At 39.7% G+C, this 18,476-nt stretch overlaps 1 protein-coding gene across 6 annotated transcripts in view; it reads right to left on the reverse strand.

Moving 5' to 3' along the window:
- The window catches only part of Stil (STIL centriolar assembly protein), a 41,687-nt gene extending 32,235 nt beyond the window's left edge, over nucleotides 1–9,452 (reverse strand). For 2 of the 6 annotated variants that reach the window (XM_076934432.1, XM_076934431.1), the window contains exons 1-4: nucleotides 4,873–5,195; nucleotides 4,573–4,680; nucleotides 1,901–2,013; nucleotides 1,554–1,741 (exon numbers count right to left, since the gene is read on the reverse strand). In XM_076934432.1, coding sequence (XP_076790547.1) covers nucleotides 1,554–1,741; nucleotides 1,901–2,013; nucleotides 4,573–4,680; nucleotides 4,873–4,916 — 453 coding nt within the window. In that variant the 5' untranslated portion in view covers nucleotides 4,917–5,195. Of the gene's footprint in view, nucleotides 1–1,553; nucleotides 1,742–1,900; nucleotides 2,014–4,572; nucleotides 4,681–4,872; nucleotides 5,207–5,965; nucleotides 6,109–6,596; nucleotides 6,682–9,192 lie in introns of those variants that run through there. The other 4 variants (XM_034502559.2, XM_034502560.2, XM_076934433.1 and 1 more) reach the window with 4 other exon arrangements.
- Between the last annotated feature and the right edge of the window lie 9,024 nt (nucleotides 9,453–18,476).

Here is an 18,476-nt window from a genome sequence, read left to right on the forward strand (position 1 = left end):
AACTACTGTGCCCTTTTTATTCTTAGAGCTACCACCGCGTGTATATTTGTACACATACACACACACACACACACACACACACACACACACACACAAAATCTAATATACATCCAAACTAGTCAATCATTCTCTGACTTCAGTGAGCCTGCTTGATCAGATCTGACAGAACTGTTTCTTTTCAGAAATCTCTAATAACTATACACACAAAAGAAATTTCTTCATCTAATAAAGCTCTCTATAATTTGACTAAATTTATACTCCAGTCTAACTGACTTTAGTGAAAGTCTGTATCCCACTGGCAACCCTGAGCACATCCTGAACTCTCTTTCCTGTCTTGGTCCCACTGCTTCCTCTTCTGGAATATTACCCATCTCTACCTCAAGAAACTACATTACCTTTGATTTTTAAGTCCACAGTGATTCAATCACATATCATTACAAATAATTCTCAAATACAGATTTATCGAAATACTATAAACCACACACATTGAGATTCTCATATATAATTAAAAATAATGTCATCTATACTTCAGACACAGGACATAGGACCCGAGTTGGCTCTGACCCAAAGCGTCCTACTAGTTTTCACAGCACCACAAGGTGCCATGCAAACTTCCAAGGAAGGCAAGCAAACAGTCCTACCCAGGTATGTATGACACCCATGAACCACAAGGACCAGCATGGCTCAATATCCTTAAGGGAGCAGTAGAAGCACACATACCTTGGTGGTAACGAACAGCTTTCTAATTGGACTTCAGGCTCACTCAAGAGGGAAATCACTACCCAGGGCTATAAAAGTCATGGATTTTGGAAAACCTTCAACTGCAAATTTACTAAACTGCGTAATTCCTAAACTAAGTACATTCTAAATATTTATCCTTTATACACAGGTACATGTACTCTTACACCTCATCAAAGAAACTTCTCTTTGTGACAGATGGGGACCAGAAATCCACAACTAGTCAAAATGCAAAGAAAATAAGTCCCAACTGGGATACCTGTAACATAACTCCTGCACCTAAGGCCCAGGAATCATTGCTGAAAAGGACAAAATAATGGTTAAGAGGCAGAGAATAGGACATTTCATGTGAGACTGTTTCTACTAGAAATGTCAGAGAGGCTACGTAAATGAAGTCCCATCAACATGGCTGCCTAAACAAGTTGCAAAGAATGGTGAAAACACCCAGAGACATGCTAACATGGCAGGGAGAAATCTTATGAGGTCTCAGTCTTAGACAAAGAGCTTCGGGCAACTGGGAAATGTTGAGAGTGGGAGACAGTCTTCCCTAGAGAACTGCACACTAATTGGTTATCCAATATGAAGCTGTTGGTGCCAGGGTAACATGATACAAAGTAGGCTGAAGTATGTGTGTGTGTGTGTGTGTGTGTGTGTGTGTGTGTGTGTGTCCCTAACAATAACTTTTTGAAAGGCCATAAATTTGAGTGGGAAGGGATGTACATGAGAGGGGTTGGAGGGAGGACAGGAAGAGATGATGCAATTATGTCATAATTTCAAAAACTATTGTAAGAAAGAATAATATCAATCAATTTCACCTTTAAAGCTGAACTGAAGTCATCTGCATTATGAACTATCCTATCTCTTGAACAAAGTCCTTGAGTATGAACTTTGCAGGGGATCAGGAAATCTCCAGGAAGAGAAGCAGTAGGAGTTCTTTCTAAGCATTCAGGTATTTCTCGGCCAGGATCAAAGCGATCTATGGTCAATGTCACACCTTCTTCATCTGCAGAACAAAAATATTTCTATTATATAGCATGCTAATTAAAAATATAAAACTGCGAAGCAGAACTACATTTTAGCAAAATATTTACACACACACACACACACACACACACACACACACACACACACACATTTAAAAAAAATAAAAGCAACATATTACCTTCATCCACTGTGAGAGAACCAAGTAAAAAGCATGGCACATTTTTTTTACTCTGCTTAGCATGACGATAAGCAAGTCGGATGGCTTTTTCAGTTACCATAAGCTTTGGCTTTCTGAAAAATAAGAAAAGTCTTTTATAAATGTGGTATACCTAATGTCCACACTAGAAAATGTCCACATTAAACAAAAACCTTCAATTTTAAAAATGTACACAAAGACAATCATCTGGAGATCCCTAGTCAAGAAACCCTATAAAAGGCAAGAGGTAGTCAAGGTCACCTGGAAACTAGACTGACCATAAGCTGACAAAAAAATGTTCAAATGCCCCCCAGGGTCTTGCCTAACCTGGGCCAGGATACAAACTGACAAACTAGGAAGCTAATATGCTTCTGTAAATAAAGTTTGACAAAAATAGTCACATTCACTTCTTTACATATCATTTATGTCTGATCCCAGCACTCTTGAATACAAAACTTAAATAAATATATTTAAAACAAAACAGTTAGTCATGGTGTCATGAACCCTTAATCTCAGAACTCAGAAGGTGCAGGCATCTCAGAGTTTGAGGGCAATCTGATCTACACAGTGATTAGATTCAAGCCAGCTAGAGCTATGTAACAAGATCCTGTCTTTAAAAGGGGGCATGGGTTGGGGGTGGAGGCCAAGAAGATGGCTTAGTAGATAAGAGCTCATACTGCCCTTCCAAAGGACCTGAGTTCAATCCCAGCACTGTCAGGTGGCTCACGATCACCTGTAATTCTAGCTAAAGGGGATCTGGCCTCTTCGGCATCTGCACTAATATTATTAAAAATAAAATGAATCAGGCAGGAGAGATGGCTCAGAGGTTAAGAGCTCGGACTGCTCTTCCAGAGGTCCTGAATTCAATTCCAAGAAACGACATGGTGGCTCACAACCATCTGTAATGGGATCTGATACCCTTCTTCTGGTGTGTCTGAAGACAGCTACAGTGTACTCATATGCATAAAGTAAATAAACAATTCTTTAAAAAATAAAATAAATCCATAAAAGTTTAAAAAAATATAAAAGGGAAACTATAATATGTACTAGGAACAAGAAGCCAGAAAGAAAGACCAGATAATTTTAAAAAATATTACTCTAACAAAACAAAACAAAACAAAACAAATAAAACAAAACACATCCAGAGATGGGCAGACCTTTGTGAGATTAAGGCTAGTCTGGTCTACAGAGTGAATTTCAGGCCACCTAGAGCTATGCAGTAAGTAAGACCTTGTCTGGAAAAATTTTAAAGTATCAGCAAAGGATCATATGTTGCCCTTGTAGTGGAGTGTTTGCTTAGCATGTTCAAGTACATGAAACACTCTAGGGGCTATGTATACACATGTACACATACACATACATACACACACACACACAATCCTTTTATGGTAATTTTTCATTTATTTTATAAATAAAGAAACTGATTTTTTATGACTTTATTGGAGTTATTTAAGTAAGAATTGGTAGGCTCTGGAGTTGAGTGCCCAGACAGTCTGACTCCACTTAAAAGTACCTTAAAATCATTATGGCCCAAATCTGGTTACTGATAAGAACCTTACAGACTGACTTGGCTCTCTGCACTATAATCTATCCGCTGCAGAACACTCCTTTTAGTAAGTAGGTCCTTAGACAATATCTCAATTGATCATCATTACTTTAAATCTAAACTTCTTTCAGAAGATCCTACACAGAACTACAGTATTATATTCCTTCTAACTTGATGAATTCCATCTCTGTTCTATCTTCTCAAGGTTCTACACAGATACCATGCTGAAGTACAGGAGATATTTCTACAATACTTAGAACCTTAGATTTGTAAAATATTTTAACTGTGAAATTAAGATCATTTCTCAAAGGCATAAGGAAAATTTAATAAGCAGATGGAATTTTATGTATAAAAGTTTTATACAAACTTTTAGTGAGAAAGTTTAAAAAGAAAAACAAACGAACAGGTTGAGCATTGTTTTCCTGAAATACTTGAGACCACAGTACTTCAAGTTTAGGAATATATGTATATACAAAATCTTAGAGATGGAACTCAAATCTAAACACTTAAGTTCATTGATGTTTACAAATATCTTATACACATAGTCTGAAGGTATTTTTTATATAAGTATATTTTGTATTTAGGTAAAATGTGGAATGGACCACTTTACAGCATCTTGATGAAACTCAACAAGTTTCAGATTGTGAGGGCAAGTGTCTCAACTGGCTCCGTCATCTTTCCAGCTCAAGCTTCAAGTTTTAGAATCTGGTTCCTACCATACAAGCACAAGAACCTGATTTGGATCTTCAATATCCACATAAAAGATGGGTGCAGTGTCATAATATGTATCACCCAGTATTTGCTGGAGTGGGGAAGGGGATGAGCTTGCCAGTAGGCTGCTCAAAAGGCAAGCTCCAGATGCAGTGAGATCCTGATTCAAAGGATAAGGTGAAGAGCAATAGGAGAAGACACTGAATATCAACCTTCGGCTTCTACAAGTGGGGACACACACACACACACACACACACACACACACACACACAAATACAAGGAAAAAAATGGACTTTGGAATTTAGGCAGCCCAACTTGTGATCAGTAATAAAAATCAAGTCTGTCTTATTTATTATGATTCAGCTTACACTGGTTTGATTTGAAAAGAGAAACATACCTGTAGTAACTGAGATGTAAGTAGATGCACTCTCCAATTGGCATTGGGTTCCAAAGTGCCAATTTTGATGGGGGAAAGTGGAAAGGTACCATCTTGCTTGAAGAAAACCTTAAAAAAAAAAACAAAAAAACAATTAAAGTACAAGGAAAAGCAAAAAAGAATACATTTTTTTAAGAAAGTTAATTTTCTTTGCCACACATTCCAAGTCCTTAGGAGGCCAAGACTAGGAATTCCAGGCCAGCCAGAAAAAGTTAAGGGGAACTACGTTAAGGACTTGATTATGACAAAAAGACCACCCACCAATGCTTTCCTGAAGAGTTATGCTGACTATTGAACACATACATAAAATGCCTTAAAATTATCTCTAATTTATATTTAAGTGTTCAATGCTGCTTTTTTTCTTCTTCTCATTTTCCATAGTCCATGGTTCCTTTAAAGATCAATCAACAATAATACTTTGGGTTTATTTTCTTAGCATAATAAAGAGTCATGTCAGCTGAAATCCTAACTATATCACTTATTAACTATATGACAACAGATTGATTAACACTTCTATGCTGTATTTTATATTCATTTAAAAAGTACTGCATGGGTCCAGGCAGTAATGCCATACACTTTAACGCCAGCACTTGGGAGGCAAAGGGAAGTAGACCTCTGACTTTGAAACCAATCTTGTCTACATAGTGAGTTTCAGGAGAGTCAAGGCTATGTAGAGAGAACCTGTCTCAAAACAAACAAATTAAAAAAAGAAAAAACTACAGCACTATGATCCAACAGAAGGGTCAAGATTAAAGTAAAAGAAATAAGATAGCCTCCCTGGGCCATGTTTCCTATTGTTTTCATCAAAAACATCTGGCACAAAGAAAGCAACAGAGAATATAAAAGCTCCCCATGGGCATAACAGTAGTTTAGAAGAAAAAAAAAATCCATATGCCAGCATTAGTTGTTTTTCTCTAAGGAGAAATAATGGTCGAAAGAACTAAGTCACCTAAGCCAGGCTGCCAGGTTCTCCATGGAATAACAGACTAAGAAAAGCAGGGACAGGTGGCCAGCTCCTCCTCCCTACGACATAAAAAGAATCACTTCAGGAAACATGGAGAATCTTGGGATGGCCAATGTGAGGACTCAGTGCTTAGAAAGAAGGAACCCCCAAAACTTTCCATTCCTCTAAGGGTGGAAATGAGCAATCTTCTAATTTATAGCCTCAGTTCAGGTAATTTCTTATCAACAAAAACATCTATATAAAGTAAAAGAGGAAAGGGAGCTAGTATTTACTAAGTGCCTACGTATGCCCACACCTTTCATTTAACAGGCCTTCTTAATACCTCCTGGTAATCACCATCCTCGTCTTACAGCGAGGGGCATAGTGAATGAACAAGAACAAGGGAGTCACCTTAACTGTGGAGCCAGGTACTCCAGGTTCTGAAGACTGTGTTCTTTCTTCTCTTCCAGTATTCCTTCTCAAGCTAATGTTGACAGTTGTAATAAAACACTTTGTCAAAATATTTTGAAGCTAGGCACGGCAGCATATACCTGAGGTCCCAAAGCTTGAGAGACTGAGGAAGGAGTATTTAAATGAGTCCAGTGTTTTAAGACCAGCCTCAGAAACATGGCGAGACTTCCACCTCAAATAACTAACTAAAGAGCCAGGCACAGTGGCACACGCCTATCATCCTAGCTACTGGGAGGTCGAGGCAGAAGAACTGAATGAGTAAGTGTGAGGCCAGTCAAGACTACATGAAACCTTGTCTCAAAAAACTAAAAAAGGGCCTGGAGAGATAGATAGCTCAGCGATTAAGAGCACTTGCTGCTCTAGCAGAGGACCCAGATTGACTTCCTGGCACTCACAGGCAACTCACAACCAACTATAGCTCCAATTCCAAGGGATCAGATGCCTTCTGCTGGCCTTCTTGGGCACCAGAAATGTCTATGTTGCTAATACATACATACATATAAGCAAAACACTCATACACATAAATAATAAAATATCTAAATATATACTCAATAAAATAAAGTCTCTGTACCTGGTATTCATCTGGGACTACAGGCTGAAGGAACTACAGGCTCTATATTTGGTGAGTGATTTATTCAATTGGTAATCCTCAGTACCTTACAGAAATAAAGAAGTATTGTTAAACATAGAAGAACATTGTAGCAAATGAGGACCATTCTTAACCATATAGTAACAAAATAATTGGCAAAATTAAGTTGCTTATATGAAAAGTAACTATAAATTAATAAGATTAAATGCATGTAAATCTCAGGATGTAGCATACTTGTCTATTCTGTGTAAGACCTATATTCAATGTCCAATACAGAGAAAAATATAAGACTAGATGTTAATATTTTGATTGCTTTCATACTCCAGCCATTCAAATAGCCTATAAAGTAACCTTAATATTTAATTTAGCAACAAATATACCTATTCATTAAAGAAAGCACATTATGTTCCCCCCAAATCTCTTTCTTCCTATAATGTAAGGTTTTGTGGCACAGAACTTTAATCCCAGCACTTGGAAAGCAGAGGCAGGCAGAGAGATTTCTGGGTCTGAGGCCAGCCTGGTCTACATAGTGATTTCAGTCAGGGCTATAACGAGAGACCCAGTCTTAAAAAACAAGCAAAAGAAAACAGTGAATGCTGACCTGTAGACAAAGGACTACACAGTCTATACTTTGCTTCATTAGTACTGAATGAACCTATCCAGTTGGAAATTAGACATATGGACGTGAAACTAAAGAGAGGCGGAAGATAAAGGTATACAGAACAATGGTGAGAATACCCAGTAATGTGACTATGGATCCAAACCAAAACCTTAGTTTATTTCACAAGTCAATTTGTGGGGACAGAGACCTTCCCATTCATTGTCACAAGAGTGTGATTGTTCATGAATATGTTCATTATAGTTGCTTATAAAAATGTATCATAAATTTTCCTGTTTGGTCTTTTTGGGGATCATGAGGCTTGCCCCGAAGTGCTGGGCTACAGGTGTGCAGTACCAAGCCAGCCAGCATTTACTGTACTTTTTAAGTCTTAATATTTTACCTTCTGCGCATTGTTTCTATTTTAGCAAAAATATACTGTGTGAAGTAGATGAGGAGGCTTAGTACTTGCTATTGCAAGGCTAGGGATTCAATTCCCAGAATGCACGGTGGAAACAACAGATCTGTAAAGTTGTTCTTTGACCTCCACATGCACACAGTGGGGCAGACTTCTGTCTGCTCTCACATACTCATATCACCTATACAGCACAACAGCAATGATAACAATAGATAAAAATCTAGGGTCAGTAAGATGGCTCAGAGGATAAAAGTGCTTGCTGCCAAAACTAACAACCCAAGTTTGATTCCTAGAAAGGAGAAACAACTCCTGAAAGTTATCCTCAGATCTCCACACATGCACATGCACACGAACACACAATAAATACAGTTAAAACTCTAATGACATTTAAAAAAAAGAATTGTCTGACTCAAGATAAAGGATAAATAACAAAGGTATAAGTCATTTAGAAGAGACCTTTTCTATATAGTCCAAGGCTAAAAAAATTTGGGAGAATCAAGTTCTACTGGATATAACTTTTAAGGATTAACTAAAAATTCTCTCAGAGATATGGGACTTCTTGAAATACAGGCTTTTTTTTTTTTTTTTAAGAAGCTTTTCTTTAGCACTTGGTTATCATGTTATCAGTAATCACACTGATAACTCTACCTCCATAAAGTATATAAAGTTTTCCTCACGAACAGGTGTGTTTTTAAATGCTATGTCTCTCTTTTCATGCATCAGGTCTTTCTCATTTGAAAACCACCAAATGAGATTTGATAACTAGTTCATCTTGACGGTGTTACATAAAGCTAAAGGGATTATAGCAGTACAAAATGTAAACCTAACAAAAATACTTTCCTCAGGTAATGTCTTCATTGTGTAGCAAAAGAGGATCATCAAGTCACCCTTTCTCCCTCTTACCCATAGAAAGTTCTTTCCATCCTCCCACCTTAGCTGACCTCCTCGGCCTTGCCAGATTTACTGACAAGTCCCTCCAGTGCAGACACAAATGTTTTTTCCCTGCTTAGAAAGTCAACGGTTTTTCTTCATATACAAAATAAAAACCCTTCATAGATAAGATCCTACCCAATCACTACAACCATAACCGCTGGTCACTACTCATCCTCCAGCTCTAACTCAACCTTCTGCAGTCGATAGGACTGGACAGGCTGTCCTCCCCCTCCTCTGGAATTTCCTACTAAACCCTATCATGCAACCTCCAACTCGAATGTGCAGTCTCTCACGGTGACATTACTGTCTTTGCGTTCTGAAACAGTACGTTCACGCCTCACTTTTGACATAGGTCTACTTCCTGTAGACCACAGACTATAAACACTTAATAGATGCTTTATACAGTTTGGGCCAGATAGAAAGAATGCAAAAGCGAAGATCAGGGTTCCAGTCTCCAAGAAATTTCTACAGTGAAGGTAATCTGAGGCACGTCACAATTTAAACTTCTTTCCCATTTTTTAGCAGACAACAGGCAAGGTTCTGAGATCCGCCTTCTTTCTCCCCTGGCGGCTCTGTGGCCATCGGTCCCACCGCGCTAACTCCGACTTTAAAGGCCGCTTGCTACTCACCGTGCTTCCCGGGCCCGGAGGGCGCCTCGGGGAACCAGGAGCACAAAGATCCACCGTTGCTATTGTCACGGCCGCCGCCAAGCTATGGTTTGGTTAGTGGGCCCGTTTGTTGGGCACGCAGAGACAGGATGCAAGTAGCGTCTCAGATGACTGCGGCCCCGCCTCTGGGACGTTGGGGTCGCGGGAACTGAGGCGGCAAGCGGCGGCTGGAGGAAACTGAAGGGCGCGCCACGCCTACTGATTGGCCAGAAGATCAGCTAGTCCCGCTGCAGGGGCGGTACTAAGAGCGTCACGCAGCCGCTGCTGCTGTGACGACCAATCAGAGCCCGGCCTGGGATTGGCGCTCGCCCTATCCCAAGGTTCTTTAGAGAACCGAGGGCGCCACCGCAACTCTGTGTCACCACTCTGAGGATTTAAACCTTCATTTGGTCAACGGTTAAGTTCCGGGTTGGCTGGCGTTGGCCAAACGCATGCGCAGTAAAAACAAACAAACAAAAAATCCCGACTGACTAACCAGGAAGTGCTTCACCCATAGATTGTAGTCTGACTGCGGGGATCGACTCAGCGGAGGTTGGTCCTCCCTTGTAATTCCTGCGCTCTCCGGAGGCAGGTGCTGAGACAGGAGGCTCGCTGTGAGTTGGAGACAGCTGGAATTGATTAGAGACTTTGTCTCAGAGAAACTAGTGTCGGGTGTGGTGGTGCACCGCCTTAGTCCCAACTTTGAAGAGGTGGGTGCCTCGAGACAGAGAGGCAGTTCTAAGTGGTCTAAGCTACGTGGCAAATCAAAGAACAACTTGGTCTACGTGAGACTCTGTCTCAGGGAAAAATAAAAAGTTTTCAAGCCCTTGAATGATCAGAGATAGAGGAGGTTAAATTTGTTTTAAGTTGTTTCTTAAGTAGGATCTTACCAATTTTGGGAAATTCTTTCTCGTTGAACAGAAAAAATCGGTGACCATTTATACTTAATTCCAGTGCTAAATATTGGGAAAAGTTATGGTGTGTGATTGTGTGCGCCTGCAGCCAGAGGTCCGAGTTGCATATCTTTGAAATGATCAGGCATTCGTTGTAATTAAAAAAATTTTTTTTTTTAATTAAAAAGGAAGCACATCGCCGGGCAGTGGTGGCGCACGCCTTTAATTCCAGCACTTGGGAGGCAGAGGCAGGTGGATTTCTGAGTTCGAGGCCAGCCTGGTCTACAGAGTGAGTTCCAGGACAGCCAGAGATATACATTAAACTTTGTGTATTTTTTTTTTTAAAGGCAGCTAAAAAATCTAAATGCATTAAAGTCTAAATTAACTAAAGTTAATAATGTATCACTGTTGGGTTAATAGAAACAAATGTACATACTTATATAAGATGTTAAAAATAAGGGAGTTGAATAGAAGGTGCTGTGTCTTCATTTTTTTTTTTTTTCTGTATATCTGAGACTGTTCTGGGAGGTTAGTATGCAGCTAAAGTGATAGTGTAGGACTCCAGCATTTACAGGTCCTGGGTTGAGTAACTAGCACACAATAAGTAAATTCTTTAACAGGGAAAATCTGGGGCTGAAGAGATAGCGCAGTGATTAAGAGCACTTGCTGATCTTGCAGATGGTCTTGGTTGCTGGCATCCTGGTTGGATAGATCACAATTGTCTTCTGGCCTCCTTGGGCACACCCACCCCTGACTGCCACATATACATAACCCATAAACAAACCTTTAAAAAAAAAAAAAAAAAAGATTATGAAACCCAGTGCTGGTGGTAGTAGCACACCATTAATCCCACCACTGGGGAAGCAGAGGATATCTGTGAGTTCGAGGCCAGCCTGGTCTACAGAGCTAGTTCCAGGACAGCCAAGGCTGGCTTAGAGATCTCTGGTTTTTTGTTTGTTTTTTGTTTGTTGTTGTAGTTGTTGTTGTTTTAAGGCCAGGAAAAACAAGAAGAAACAAAGGAAAAGCTGAAGCATATATTAACTTTTGAACAACTAAAACAGCATGAGAACTCAAATGTCAGCAAATTGTGAATTAAACATTTTATTGACACTGGACTTCTAAGAATGTATATGTTATGTTATGCATAAATACTTGCTTGTTTTGAGACAGGGTCTCATATAGTTCAAGTTGATCTTGAACTATGTAAATAAGGATGTGCAGATCTTCCTACCTCTGCCCTTCAAGTGTTGGGATTATAGGTATGGGACCTCACACCTGGTTTATGCCATTCTGGGGCTTGAACCCACAGCTATTGTATATGTTGTATAAGCATCCTGCCAGCTAATCTACGTCCCCAGCTCCAGTGCATTTATACCAAAATGGAAAATGATTGTCCTTGGCAAACCAGAAGACTGCCCTGAAGACAGCACAGCTTTTCTTTCTTCCGTGTTTGTCTTTGCAGTATTGGGACTGGCGAGTTAAATAAGTGCTCCGCTACTGAGCTACATCCTCTGCCCCAAACCCCTCCATTTAAAAAAAAATTATTTATTTTTTGTATATGAGTACACTGTCTCTGTCTTCAGACACACCAGAAGAGGGCATCAAATCCCATTACAGATGTTTGTGAGCCACCATGTGGTTGCTAGGAATTGAATTCAGGACCTCTGGAAGAACAGTCAGTGCTCTTAACTGCTGAGCCATCTCTCTAGCCCCTGGGTCAAGGTCTTGGTAAAGTTCTTAGGCTGGCCAGGAACTTTGAGTCTTGCCCCAGCCTCCTGAGTACCTAGGGTTACAGGCGTATTCCACCATGCCCAACTGGTCCACCTGTAGATTGTTTACTGCCACTGCACAACACTTCACAGAGAGCTTTTCTCCAGCACCCAAGAACCTGCACTATTTCTGGGGGATACCATTTAAGATGAACCTCAGAGAATACCAGAGGACCTGGCTTGCCTAGGTCATATGGATAGGTATTTCCCCCATGGTTCAGCAGAAAGCTTATATTGGTGCAAAACAAGGCCTGCGATTGGTGGAACTAGAAATACTGCTGTGACTGGTGCAAATACAATTCTTCATTTGCATGCCACATCCACACAATTCTTCTTGCTATAAAACCAGGCTATTACCTCACTTTTTTAAGCAGGCAGGAAGTACTCTTCTGTGCTGCCCCCTAGTGTTGCAACAAGGCTTCTGAAAAATGAAAATGTTTATGGCTTTATTTTAAAATTGGAAAGATGGCTTATTTTTAAGAAAGCTTGTATTTCCAGGTATCTTTAAATTTTTCTTTGAGTAATGTTAAGTGCAACAAGCCCAACTGAGCCATTTAGTCTCCTGAAATTCAGTTTCCTTATCTACATATTGTACACCATCATGAATGTGTGTAAGTTTGTTAAAAGATTGTCAAATATTGCTATGACAGGTATTCTAGAGTTAACTTTACTAGTAAAGGAGCAATATGATCCCATATTTGAAGAGATTAAGGGAACTGATTTGTTAAGTCAGAAAAGGCTAAAGTATAATGAAATAAGAGCTGCAAATGCTACCAAGGACGTTTTACACACTAAGCTTTGTGTTAAATGATAGGGGAAGTTTAAATGATGTGGCAAGCATAAAAAAGGAAAGTACTGTTTTACAGGCTAGGCAATAAGAGGTAATTACCCAAACCCAATATGAATTATTGGTAGATTGCCTGCCAGGTTAAACAGACTGACTTCATACTGTGCTATTCTTTGATCCTTGTTTATATATATATTGTACACCAAGATACTGGAGTTTCTATGGCTACTGACCTTTTCAGAGAAAGACTGCTGTCTTGCTCTAATTTGTTTCACAGAGAACCATTTCAAGTGTATCATACTTTTTAAAAAATATATATATATATGTATATATATATATATATATATTATTTGGGGCTGTTAGTATAGTTTAGTGGTACAGTATATAATGTATTACAATTATATAATGTACAATTATACTAATTATATAATTATATAAATATTATACATTTTTGTTATATAGTATACATATAAATGCTATATAAACATATATAAAATATAAATAAAGCTAATTATGAAGGGAAAAATTCATCCACAATTTTATATTCTAACTGCCGTAGAGTAACTGTGTCCCAGCCAAAATTCATATGTTGGAAAAATTTTTTTGAGCAGGATCTCACTATGTAGCCCTTGCTGACCTGAAATTCACAGATATCTGCCTGCCTCTTCATCCTAGGTGCTGGGATGAAGGCTGTCGAAACCTTAACTTGCAGTGTGATGGTAGAAAGTGGATGATTGGCCGAGTGCTTATGAGTAGGAGTCTTGTAGAAGATCCCAGAGTACTTTCTTTTTCCTTTCTCCCCAGCAAAGCCACAAGAGCAGGGAAGCTGGCCCTCACCTGATAGGAATTGGCCTGTGCCTTCAGATTAGGTTTCATCTCTTTCATAAGAACATGAGAAATTTTGTTATTTAAAATCTACCCAGTCTGTGATATTCTGTTATACTGGCCCAAGTGAAAATTCTTTCTTTTTTCCTTCCTTTCTTCCTTTCTTCCATTCCTTCTTCTCTTCCTCCTTTTTTTTTTTTTTTTTTTTTTTTGTGACAGAGTCTATGTAGCCCTAGCTGTTGTGAAACACGAGATTAGGCTGACCACAAAGTCACAGAGAACCTTCTCAGGGCTGGAATTAAAAGCATGTGCCACCATGCCTGGCTTAGATTTTTTTTTCCTCTTTATTCTCTTTCCATCCTGTTGTACTTAGCTTCAGCTGTTAACTTGACACAAAACTAGCCACCCGGAATGAGGGAAACTCATGTAATTGTCCAGATCAGTTTGACCAGAGGCCATGTCTGTGTGGGATTTTATTAATTCTTATTGATGTAGGAGGGCCTAGCCCCCTCTGAGTAGTGCCATCCCTAAACCTGGGCTGGAAGGTAGCCGAGCAAGTCAATAAGGCATATTCCACAAGAAGCATTCCTCCATGGTCTCTGCTTTAATTCTGTTAAATTCAATATCCTGTTTTTGAGTTCTTCCTCTGACTTCACTTGATCATGGGATGTATCTGTAAGTGCTGAAATCCTTTATCTTTCTATCTATCTATTCATCTATCTATCTATCTATCTATCTATCTAAAAAGCAGGGTCTTATGATGTTTCCCTGGCTGACATAGAACTTATAGATATGCACTTGCCTCTGCTTTCTTGCATGGAAGCTTGTGCCACCACATTTAATCCTTACCTCCCCAAGTTGCTTGTGATGTTTATCACAGAAATGGAGACGCAAACTAGGATAGGTATCAGTTCCCAGTAGTCAGCCTTAAACAAATATATCTGTAATATAGTCTTGATGATTAGACCAGGTAAGTCTTCAGTGTTATATCTGATGGTATCTGTTATTCTTACTGTGAGAATTAAAGAGCTATTGCTATCAGGAACAAGGAAATTAGAATCATTTGTTTTCTTCTTTTGTGTTCTCTTACCCACTGTTCTAAAATCTCCAAACACCTAACTTTCCCCTTTCAGTTATAATATATAAATGTATTCTGAGATACATTTTACTACTGCTTTTAGAAAACAAATATTTGTGCTTTGGAGATGACTCTGTGGGTAGACACCTGCTACCAAGGCTTGGGACTTGAGTTTGATCCCTGGAACCCTGTTGGGAGGAGAGAAATGACTCCTGCAAGATATCCTGTGACTATACCTATGGCATGAGCCACACGCACACACACTGTAATAAAAAATAAGCAACTTCTATATTGCTCTTTTAAAATATTTTATAGACAGAGTCTTTCTGGCTTGGCCTGATCTCTTCATTCTCCTGCCTCCACCTCTCAAGTGCTGTTCTACCTGACTCCCAGAATCTCTGATAAAACCTCTCAGGAATAGGAAGTTCTCCTTTCATGAACCAATAGATTTTTATAACTACATTCTAAGTACTTTTTCTTATACCCATATACCCCTCATCAAAGATGCTTCTTTCTGCAGAAACCTTTGCAGGAATCCTTAACTCGTCAACATACAGAGAAAACCGACTGTGGGGTGCCCAATACTGATACACCTACAATGCAACTCTACACAAGGCTCAGCACATCACAGAAACAGGGTTTGGGGACTGATTGTAAAAGCCAGAAGACAGACCTTCCCTTTCCTTTTCCCTTCCCCTTCCCCTTCCCCTTCCCCTTCCCCTTCCCCTTCCCCTTCCCCTTCCCCTTCCCCTTCCCCTTCCCCTTCCCCTTCCCCTTCCCCTTCCCCTTCCCCTTCCCCTTCCCCTTCCCCTTCCCCTTCCCCTTCCCCTTCCCCTTCCCCTTCCCTGCTGTGAGACAATATCCTGTACAAAAAAGGGAAGAGGTACCAATGCAATCTCAGAAACAAGGTCATCTAAGCAAGAGTTGCACAGTGATGACACCAGTGGACAGGATATGTGAAATAACATACATATACAAGCAATATTAAGTGAACTCGTCAGGCTGCATTTACACATACAAGTGTATGTGTGTATGTATGTATGTATGTAACAATAAGAAAGGGGCATGACTTTGAGAATGAGGAGGACATGGGAGGAACTGAAGTGTGCAGGAGGGATAAAAATTATGTAAATGTAGTATCCATGTGTAAAATTCTTTTTTTAAATGTTTATCTTATATATATGGGTATTTTGTCTGCATACCACAGAAGAAGCAGGAACTGGAATTGAAGTTACAGATGGTTGTGAGCCATCATTTGGGCACTGGGAATTAAACCTGGGTCCTCTGCAATAGCAGCAAAGTACTCTTAACCCCCAGCCATCTCTCCAGTTACATGAAATTCTAAAAAAAAATTTTTTAAAAAATGTTAAAATTTAAATTAAAACGAAAGAAACCTTTTAGCAATGCCCAGAAGTCAGAAGTATAAAGAGTATGAAACAGGTTGCAGACTTTATCAGACACTAAATCTGCTAGGGCTTTGACTTTGTGACTCATCACCTCCTGAATTTTGAGTTCTATGTTAAGATTATGCAAAGGATTAATTAGCCCTCCTTTGCAATATAACATACCTTCCATTCTGAGGAGGATGGAGGTAGCCTAGGATAGCATCACTGAGTTGCCCTCCCCAGGAAAACACAGATGAAGCTGTCTCCCGACTAACTCCGACTACTCCCTGGCTTTTGTGTAATGCTTTCTATGAATTGCAAGGCTGCTATGGGAATGCTGGAGAGAAATTAGCAGCTTTTCTAGCTCCAGTTCTGTCCACACCTGTAACAGACCCATTTCCCTTATTAACTTTTGGTATTCCAGTTTTTTCTTTTAGGATGTGGTCAACAAGAAACCCAAGAGACCAGTTAAACCTGCAACAGAAATCTATCCACAACACCTCCAGGAAATAGGTTTTAGTGTACGAGATGGTTATGAAAACCTGTTTACAAGGTATGCAGCCTACATGTGTCATCATGTAATGAACGGCTCATGTCCCAATAACATGCTATCTCAGTCCTGTGCAGTCTTTCCAGCAGCTTTCGAGTCTAGAGTGAAGATACCCAATGCAGAACAGAACAACGGAAGTAACATGGGGTTTGATGGGAGATGGGAGCATAAAAAAGGCACAGCTAACCCAGTCTGGGGGAACTCCAAGAAAGCTTCCTAGAGGTAGTAAAATTTGAGCTGAATCATGGAAAGTTAATAGAACACAGGCAGCCAAGTGGAAGGAAAAGACTGGGAACAATCATTTGCCTCCAAGGGACAACTCTTACAAAAAGGATGGACAAATGGTGACAAGCCACAATTTCTTAAGCCCTGAGAGAGTACACTAGTAACATAGATATACGCTGAGAAGATTGCCTCTGCACTGAATATATGCTCCCAAAGTGGGCTGGAGAGATGGCTCAGCTGTTTGAGTGTTTCCTGCTATTCCAAAGAACCTACACTGGGCTGATCCAACCACCTCTCATTCCAACTCGAGGGGCCTCCATGGGCCAGAACACCCTGAACACTGCCAATACACCACTCTCTCTGTGCACCTTGGACCTTCCTGTGACCCCGGAGTAAAAGAACATCTGGTAGAGAAAAATCCAGTCATAGAAATATCTAAAGAATCCCAATTGTTTTAGTATTTTATGTTTTAATGGCACTCAAAAATAACATAAGCAAAGTACCTGGCACATAATGGACATTCAAAAAAATGAATGTATCTATGAATGAATGAAGTGTACATAAGTCAGTTTGTGGATTAGTCTATGAGTTTAGATAAGAAATGGCCCTTTATGAAGTGACATTCATCTAGTCTATATCTTTTAGGTACTGTTACTGCACATCTAATTGTTTGCATTTAGATGAAACTCATTGCTTCCTCCAAGATACTGAAACAAAATAGATGTATAACTAAGAGAATATGTGTTCCACAGGGACAAATCAAGACTAAGGTGCTGAGGTTGGCCTTTTGCACAGCAGCAGGTTTAAATGTTAAGCACCAGTGTACCCTGGTGTCTCATAAATCCTGGCATCTCTGGGTTGTTTCATGGACATAGTCTCTTTAAAGCATTGGATGATCTAGCACAGCTTACTAAAGTCAGGGTACCACTTGGCTCATGATGGGGGAGAAGGCCCAGGCACTAAAGTGCTTGCTATATAAGCACGAGGACTGGAACCCAACTGCTAGCACCCATTTTTTTTTCAAGGAAAAAAAAAGAGCCAGATACCTGTAATCTTAGCACTGGGAGGAATCTCCGGGGGGCTCAATGGCCAGGCAGTCAAGCTTAAGATTTGGTGAGACTCTTACTCAAAAATGACTGTAGCACTAGGTACAGTAACACACACCGTTGATCCCAGCAGAAGCAAGCAAATCTCTGTGAGTTTGAGGCCAGCCTGGTATAGAGAGAGAGTTCCAAAATATCCAGGACCTAAAAAATAGATATACATGTAAATAAGATTGGGGAAGATCCCTGATGTCAACTCGTGATGTACACACACACACACATTCATGTACACAGAATAAGAAAAAAACATAGCTTAAGATTCTCTGATAGTATTTTATCAATAAGTAGTACCTATGTATCCTCTCTCTTCCAGAGTTCTGTATGGTATTAGTATCACTGTGATAGCTTCTGAGTCTGGTTTTAGACACTTGTAGTTTTCATTTCCCACCACTTAGAACAAGAGCCATCAGGAGATAGGAAGAAATCCAAGCAACTCTTGGTGAAACTCATAATTCTAGCAGAGCAACTGGCCAAAAGCCAACATAAAATTACCAGTTATGTGAATGAGTCTGTTTTGGAAAAAGTTAGCTGATACCATATGAAACAAAGATGAGCTATAATCCAAACTGTTCTAAGTAAAATGTTCCTTGTAGTTTAACCCAGTAACTTTTTGCTAAATCGCAATGGATAATAGCATGCTCAAAGACCCAA

Source organism: Arvicanthis niloticus, chromosome 5, assembly GCF_011762505.2.
Source record: "Arvicanthis niloticus isolate mArvNil1 chromosome 5, mArvNil1.pat.X, whole genome shotgun sequence".
Taxonomy (NCBI): domain Eukaryota; kingdom Metazoa; phylum Chordata; class Mammalia; order Rodentia; family Muridae; genus Arvicanthis; species Arvicanthis niloticus.